This window comes from Myotis nattereri (genome assembly GCF_964212035.1).
Source record: "Myotis nattereri genome assembly, chromosome: 15".
NCBI lineage: Eukaryota > Metazoa > Chordata > Mammalia > Chiroptera > Vespertilionidae > Myotis > Myotis nattereri.
This window is the reverse complement of record NC_138090.1, coordinates 55,912,254-55,920,701: the sequence shown is the minus strand read 5'-3', so window position 1 is coordinate 55,920,701 and position 8,448 is coordinate 55,912,254. Positions and strand designations below refer to the sequence as shown.

The 8,448-nt window shown below is 54.1% G+C and overlaps 1 protein-coding gene across 2 annotated transcripts; it reads left to right on the top strand.

The window, feature by feature from the left end:
* Positions 1-773: 773 nt before the first annotated feature.
* On the top strand, positions 774-5,839 carry LOC308530509 (class I histocompatibility antigen, Gogo-B*0102 alpha chain-like; the record flags this gene model as incomplete). Of its 2 annotated transcripts, XM_081107210.1 has the most annotated exons (8): positions 774-867; positions 984-1,268; positions 1,588-1,863; positions 2,433-2,708; positions 2,831-2,935; positions 3,369-3,401; positions 3,534-3,581; positions 3,729-5,839. In XM_081107210.1, the coding sequence occupies 8 exons, from the start codon at positions 774-776 to the stop codon at positions 3,731-3,733; spliced, it is 1,122 nt and encodes a 373-aa protein (XP_080963336.1). The 2 variants fall into 2 exon arrangements, with proteins under 2 accessions (XP_080963336.1, XP_080963337.1); XM_081107211.1 differs by lacking the exons at positions 3,369-3,401; positions 3,534-3,581; positions 3,729-5,839 and adding an exon at positions 3,237-3,301 and having other exon boundaries at positions 795-867.
* Between the last annotated feature and the right edge of the window lie 2,609 nt (positions 5,840-8,448).

The window sequence follows — 8,448 nt, the reverse complement described above, 5'->3', positions numbered from 1 at the left end:
TGACAGAACAGAACAGAACAGAAACTATTCAATATCCCCCAGCTAGCGGGGCTTGATGGTTGAACATTGACCTATGAACCAGGAGGTCACAGCTCACCTCGTTGTCAGGGTTCCATCCCCAGTTGGGGTGTGAAGGAGGCAGCCCATCAATGGTTCTCTTTCGTCATTGATGTTTCTCTCTCTCTCTCTCTGTCTCTCTCTCTCCCCCCGCCCCCTCTTTCTCTCCCTCTCCCTTCTTCTCTGAAATCAATATAAAATATACTTTTTAAAAACATGACTCCTGTTACCATCTCACAGGCACTGAGCATGCGACGTGGATTAATAACTGTCTCACCCTGTGTGATCCGTGAGGGGTCACTATGATGACGTCACCACACACACAAGGTTATCTGGGCGCCTGCCTGTGTGTGAGGCCGCACAGAGATGGTGACACCAAAACCCTGGAAAGTCCCTGAACAGCACAGCGCCCGGGCCAGGCCTCGGGGACAGAGTGACGGCGCCCCGCGCGGGAGAAGGGGCAGGACCGAGTCCCAGGGCCCAGGCCTGCGCTCAGGGCTCCGCAGGGACAGAGTCTGGGGGGCAGCTCAGTATGCGGGCTCCCCATTGACCTGGCTTTCACTTCTCCTCTCCCAACCTGTGTCTGCGCCTCCATCCTGGAGACTAGTGACGCGGCCCCACTTCTCACTCCCATTGGCCGAGCGGTTTCCAGAACAGCCAATCAGCGTCCCCGCGGCTCCCCGTTAAAACTCCTCAGCGGAGGCGCCGGGATTCAGATGGTCCCGCCGACGCCGAAGATGCGGGTCCTGATCCCCCCCACCCTCCTCCTGCTGCTCTCGGGGGCGCTGGTCCTGACCCCGAGCTGGGCCGGTGAGTGCGGGGTCGGAGGGGGCGGCGGGGCGGGGAGGAGCGAGGGGACCCGGCGGGGGCGCGGGGCCGGGAAGGCGCGTGTCCAGCCCCGGCCCTGCCCCCCGTCCGCCCCCCAGGCCCCCACTCCCTGAGGTATTTCCGCACCGCGGTGTCCCGGCCCGGCCGCGGGGAGCCCCGCTTCTTCGCCGTCGGCTACGTGGACGACACGCAGTTCGTGCGGTTCGACAGCGACGCCCCGAATCCGAGGATGGAGCCGCGGGCGCCGTGGATGCAGCAGCCGTGGGTGGAGCAGGTGTACCCGGGCTATTGGGAGGAGGAGACGGAGACCAGCAAGACCAACGTACAGAATTACCGACGGAACCTCAACATCCTGCGCGGCTACTACAACCAGAGCGAGGACGGTGAGCCGCGCGCCGGGCCCGTCACGATCCCCCTCCCCACGGACGGGCCGGGGTCGCCCCGAGGGTCCGGGTCCGAGCGTCGCCCCGAAGGGGCTCACCCGTCCGGCCCCCACCCGGGAGGAGCCCGAGGGGACTTTGACCCGATTTCACTTTCAGTTTTAGATTCAGACCCCGCGGGGCGGGCGGGGCGGGAGGGGGCGGGGGAGGGGGAAGGCTGCGCTCCGGCCCGGATGCCCTCGAGGTGGGGCTGACCGCGGGGCGGGGCTGACCGCGGGGAGGGGCTGACCGCGGGGCGGAGCTGACTTAGGGGCGGGGTCAGGGTCTCACACCTTCCAGTGCATGCTTGGCTGCGACATGGGACCCGATGGGCGCCTCCTCCGCGGGTACAGTCAGTGGGCCTACGACGGCGCCGACTACATCGCCCTGAACGAGGACCTGCGCTCCTGGACCGCGGCCGACATGGCGGCTCAGATCACCAAGAGCAAGTGGGAGGCTACCCGTTTCCATGAGCGTAGGAGTAACTACCTGGAGGGGGAGTGCATGCAGTGGCTCCGGCTTTACCTGGAAAAAGGGAAGGAGACCCTGCAGCGCGCAGGTACCAGGGGCCCTGGGATCGCCCCCTCTCCCCAGAACTGGGGTTCCTACAAGGAGACAGGACAGTGGGTCAGTGTCAGACACCCCTCCTTGGGTAGGGGAGGGAGCCCCCCTGGATCTCCAGGTCAGGTACCAGAGGGCCACCCTCCTATAAAGGACAGTTAGGAGTGCAGGTTCTCCTGGGGTGCAGGGAGACCCCCCCTGAAATAGCCCATCAGCTATTGGAACCCACGAGGACCTTCTCTCTCAGGCCTTGTGCGCTGCCCACACCCACTGTGTCTGAGGCCTGACCCCAGCTTTTCTGAGTCACGTGGCCTCCACCCAGATCAGGACCACAAATCCCTTTTCTCCCCTCAGAGACCTGCCTCCTGCCCTGGGCTGTGTCTCTCTGATTCTAGAACTTTCTAAAGACTAGGAGGTCCTTCCAGGTGCCTCTGTCCAGGCTGATGTGTGGGCTGTGTGCTCCCTCCCCCACCCCAGGTGGCTGTCCATTCTCAGGATGGTCACATGGGCGCTGCTGGAGTGTCCATGGCGGATGCAAAGTTCCTGCATTTTCTCTCCTCCCCTCAGACCCTCCAAAGGCACACGTGACCCACCACCCTGTCTCTGCCCATGAGGTCACCCTGAGGTGCTGGGCGCTGGGCTTCTACCCTGCGGACATCAGCCTGACCTGGCAGCGTGACGGGGAGGACCAGACCCAGGACATGGAGCTGGTGGAGACCAGGCCTGCGGGGGACGGCACCTTCCAGAAGTGGGCGGCCGTGGGGGTGCCCCCTGGAGAGGAGCAGAGATACACGTGCCATGTGCAGCACGAGGGGCTGCCCGAGCCCCTGACCCTGAGATGGGGTGAGGAGGGGCCGTGGGCACAGAGCCTCTTCTCAGGGCAGCAGGGGCCTGGGGGACCTCAGTGGGGTCGGGGCTGAGGCCTGGGGTCAGGGCCCTCACCCTCCCTTCCCTTCTCCCCACAGAGCCGCCTTCTCACACCTTCATCTTCATCATCATGGGCATCGCTGGGGGCCTGGTTCTGCTGGGAGCCGTGGCTGGAGCTGTGATGTGGGGGAGGAGGCGCTCAGGTGGGCGGGGGGGGGGGGGTCTGAGTGTCTGTCCCACTGGGGGTTCAAGCCCAGGTAGACGTGTGTCCCGCCTCATTCACGGGAAGCACCCTCCCCATGCGTGTGCTGGCCAGTGTGGGTTCTGTGCTCACACTTACTCTGTAGTTAGGCCCATGGGATAATGGGGGACCCACTTATCACCTGATGATGCTGGTGGTGGGGACCCACTTCCCAGCAGCCCCAAGTCAGTGGGCAGGTCCCTGCTGAGCACAGACCTCCAGGAGGGCGGTGGGTCCAGTCCCCACACATGCACTTCCCTCAGGTTTCCTGATCCTGCCCTGGGTCTATACACAGGGTTCTGGAAACTTCTCTGGGGCCCAGGACTAGGGCTTCCTTTAGGACCTCATGGCCCTGCCTCTTCCCTGGTCTCTCACAGGATCTTTTCTTCTCACAGGTGCTAAAGGAGGGAGCTACGCTCAGGCTGCCAGTGAGTATGGAGAGGTGACCCCTGAGTCCCTGGGACAGAGCATGCATGAGTCCATGGGGTCCTCACCCCCAAAGTTCCTCCTTAGTTTCCTGTCCCAGGGTTCTGATCCCGTCCTCGTGTGTCCCCCCTCAGTCAGTGACAGCGGCCAGGGCTCTGATGTGTCCCTCTCGGCTTCTAAATGTGAGACCCTGCCGCGGGGAGGGGTGGGCAGAGGGAGGACTGGGTGGTGGGGAGTCTGTGGGACACTGTGAGCATGAAGTGGGCTTTGAGAATGTCACCAGTTACAGCCACTGACCTGAATGTGTTCATGATGCTTGTCCTCCACAGCGTGAGGCAGCTGCCTTGTGGGGACTGAGTGATGGAAGATGTGTTCACGCTCCCACTTCCTGACTCAACAACCAGCCCTGCTCCCCATATCACCTTCCCTAGCCGCCCCCCCTACTTCCCCATCCCAATGTCTACATGACTCCACAGGAGACCAGGACATAGTCATACACTGAACCCTGTTCCCTTGTTCCTCAATGGACAACGAAAATGATGTCCTTTATTTTTGTGTGGCTTATCCCCGGGGAGAAGTTGTTCTTACGTACAGACAGGATTCAGGGAAGGTGGTACCTAGGACAGATAGAGGGACACCATCAGAACTCTTAACACTGAGGTAAAGGCAAAAGAACACATCAAAAATTGGGCAGAATAATAAAGAGAAAATTTATACATGAAAAGACCCTGAGTCATAGGAAATGTTCAATATGGCAAGTCATTCGATTCATTAGTTGTTGAGATTGCTTGAAATATTCTATATATTTTGCATTTTCATACTCTTTTTAGAATAAGGTTTCCAATGGCACCATTGACAATACCAGTAGGATGGGATCATTATTGCCATTTATCAACTGTTTAGATCAAGGGTGGGGTCTTTGACCCCATTTAAGACCTGAAAAGTCATTTGGTCTGGCCCTGCCAAGGGATTAGGGCTAAATCAGTTGTTTGGCCAAATATAGCAGGCTAATTATTTTTTTAATCGTACTGGGGTTTTTTTGTGGTTTTTTAAAATACATTTTTATTGATTTCAGAGTGGAAGGGAGAAATGGAAACATCAAAGATGAGAGAGAATCTGGTCGGCTGTCTCCTGCATGCTCTTACTGAGGATTGAGCCTGCAACTTGGGCATGTGTCTTGACCAGAATTGAACCCAGGACCCTTCAGTCCACAGGCCAACTGTGCCTATCCATTGAGCCAAACCAGGTAGGGCTAGCAGGCTGGCTTCTAAGCTGATAGTTTTGTATGGCCTGTGAATGATGCTATAAACATCCAACCGGCCCTTGGCAGAAAAAAGGTTCCCACCCTTGGTTTAGTTCAACTAGGCACGTGTGGTAGCAGCGAGTATGTCTCTCAACTATGAGACATCTCTGTACCTTCCTCTCAATTCTACTGTCGACATAAACTGCTCTAAAAAAATAAAGCTGGTTGCCCTGGCCCATATGGCTCGGTTGGTTTGCATTGTCCTATACACCACATGGCTGCTGGTTTAGTTACTGGTCAGGGCACATGGCCGGGATTGGGAGCGTGCAGGAGGCAGCCAATCAATGTTCCTTTCTCTCCTCTCTCATATTTCTTCTTTCTTTCTCTAAAAATTAATTTTAAAAATCTAAAGAATACACATTAAAAATAAAATTTATTATGTTTTTTTTAATATTACACTCAACGTAAATCAAATCCCATGTAGGGTCAAGAGGCATGAATGTTATATGTACAGGCAAAGGGGAACCGGGAAATGTTGAATTATGACAGGTGTTTATGTATGCTTGCAAAGGAAAACATTGAATTAAGCTGGGTGGATACATTTGAAAAAGATAATACTTATATTTTAAAAAGCTAGTTAGGGTGTCCTACACGAAAGGAGGAGTGGAGATTTGGAAACGTAATTTCTATTAGACCAGAAACTGGTCATATCTAAATACTGGAGGGGCACAGCAGCCTCATTGAGGAGGGACCGGCCCTTTATATCTCCCCTGAAATTTAAAAGTGGAACATCTATAATTGAGCAAAGTTTCCTCTGCTCAACACACACACACACACACACACACACATACAGGCATGCTTAAGAGGTCCATACAGTAGGCCATTTCCTCAAAAATTAAAAACGAGCCCTAGCTACAAACAAAACAAAGATAAATAAGAGCCCTAGCTAGCTTGGCTCCATGGATAGAGTGTTGGCCTGTGGACTCAAGGGTCGGGGTTCAATTCCTGGTCAAGGGCACAAGCCTGGATTGCAGGCTCCATCCCCAGTGGGGGGCGTGCAGGAGGTAGCAGATCCAGGATTCTCTCTCATTGTTGATGTTTCTGTCTCTCCCTTTCCCTTCATCTCTGAAATCAATAAAAATATTTTTTTTAAAGAAAATTTAAAATGACTTTCCTTTTGCGCCCAGCATGGTGACTGTTGCCTCCTCTCCCAAACCCCGCCGGGGCCTTGGGCCCTGGGCTGAGACAGGGAAGTAGGATGGGTGGTGGCGAACTCGGCTCCTTTGGGGTGGGGGCGAGGGCGGGCTCCTTCCTCCCCCTTTTTTCCACCCCCTCTGAGAAACCAGGTCGACCAGCACTCCCAAAACCGCTGGCACAGGGCTGTGGTAGGGACTGATGGTTGCCAGGTCAACTAGATGGCCGGGCCCGGACTTAGTCTCCAGCAGTAGTGGGGACTATGAGAGACAGGGTCAACCAGATGGCTGTACTGGACTTCGTCTCTAGTGGCAGGTCAGAGTGATTGAGTTGACCAGTTGTCTGTGGAGATGAGAGACTGGCGATTGAGGGGGGGGGGGGGGGCGGGGCGCGGGTGCTGGGGCTGGGCGCGGGGGCAGGGCCAGGCCGAAGAGCAAATAAATGTGGACAGCATTTAAAAAAAAATTAGTCCTGACTGGTTTGGCTCAGTGGGTAGAGCGTCGGTCTGTGGACTTAAGGGTCCCAGGTTCAATTCCGGTCAAGGGCATATACCTTGGTTGCGGGCACATCCCCGGTAGGGAGTGTGCAGGAGGCAGCTGATTGATGTTTCTTTCTCATCGATGTTTCTAACTCTCTATCTCTCTCCCTTCAGCTCTGTAAAAAATCAATAAAATATATATATTTTTTAAAAATCTAATTTGAGCCCAGCCGGAGTGGCTCAGTGGTTGAGCATCAATCTGTGAACCAGAAGGTCACGGTACAATTCCCAGTCAGGGCACATGCCCGGGTTGCAGGCTCTATCCCCAATAAAGGGCCTGCAGGAGGCAGCCAATCAACAATTCTCTCTCATCATTGATGTTTCTCTCTCTCTCTCTCTCTCCCTCTCTCTTCTTCTCTGAAATCAATACAAATACATATTTTTAAAAATCTAACGAGACCAGAGAACTAAAAACGTCATGTTTGGGTGGATGTTTGCTGTTGTGATAACGATGAAATCTAAAACCCACGGACCCATTGTAGCATCACTTCTCCGTCAGAAGTGTCCGAGGATAGTGGTTCCCTCAAACCCACGCCCGCGTTTGAAGACATCCATGGAGACAGTGAAGGCATGCTTTCCAAAGTGTGTAGCCCTTTAATGTATTTGTTCTTCTAAGCGTTACCAGGTGGGGTGGGAATTTCAGGGATGGGGGATTGAGGTCTTGGGCACAAACAGCAGGTCCCCACTGACTCACATTCCACAGTGACTTTGCGAGAACGCTGTGGAGGAGCAGCTAGGAACTCACAGCTCCCACCGCCCTGATGGCCAGTGTGCAGGACTGGATGTGCCCGAAGGAGATGATGCCAGGGTGCTCCCTGTCAGACGATCACACCTTTCAGCATCAGCTCGTCTCTGTTCCAAGGTGTACTGCAAATGGTCAGCTGGGGGTTCCTCTCTTCCACAGCCTTCAGCAGATACTGCGTTTCCGCCTCAAATGCATCTTTGTCCAGCCTGGGGAGATAGACATAATTGCCCTCTCTGCACCCCAATGCCACCCTCCCCTAGACACGACTGGGGGACTTGCATGGAAGGTGAGAAGTGAAGCCAGACTCATGGATACATAGAATAGGCTGACAGCTGTCAGAGGGGAGCGAGTTGGGGGCTGAGTGAAGGGTGAAGGGATTAAGAAAAGAAGAAAAAAAAAAGAAGAGAAAGACTCATGGGCACAGACAACAGTGTGGTCATTGCCAGAGGGAAAGGGGTTGGGGGAGGTTAATGAGGATAAAGGGGGGATAAATGGTGATGGAAGGAGACTTGACTTGGGGTGGTAAACACACAATCTTACCTAATAATAGACATACATATAAATGAACCATCCCTCCACTACACTCACCAGCCAATCAGGAGAGTATGCAAATTAACCCAACAAAGATGGTGGTTAATTTGCATACATAGGGGCTGGAACGAAGGCCTGGGTCCCGGGTGCCGGAGGAAAACCGATGCCAGCAACCAGGGGAAGGGAAGGCCTATTGCACGAATCTCTTCGTGCAATGGGCCTCTAGTCTATATATATAAAAGCCTAAGTGACCATTCAATCATTCAACTGTTCGACCCGTAGCTCTAATACACATTGAACACCAGGGGGCAGACACTTAATGCACAGGCATGGAAACATGGAACAGACTGAGGAATTTCAGAGGGAAGAGGTGAGGGTGGGAAGAGATTAACCAAAGATCTTATATACATACTACAAGCCCAGTGCATGGATTTGTGCACTGGTGGGGTCCCTCGGTCTAGCCTGCAGGAATCGGGCCGAAACTAGCAGTCCGACATCCCCCAAGGGGTCCCAGATTGCGAGAGGGCACAGGCCAGGCCTAGGGACCCCACCGGTGCATGAATCCATGCACTGGGCCTCTAGTAAAATATGAAAATGAAGTAGTGTAAAATTATATGCCTGAAACCTGTATGATTTTATCAACCAATGCCACCTCCCAATAAATTAAGTATTTTTAAAAAGTAATTTTTTTAAAGAGAAAGCACAAATCTTTCCTGTAGAATAGCTATATGAACAGTAGTGAAGTGAACCATTTTGTTCATCCATTGGCCTAGCATCTGGAAGGGAGTCAAGTATTTT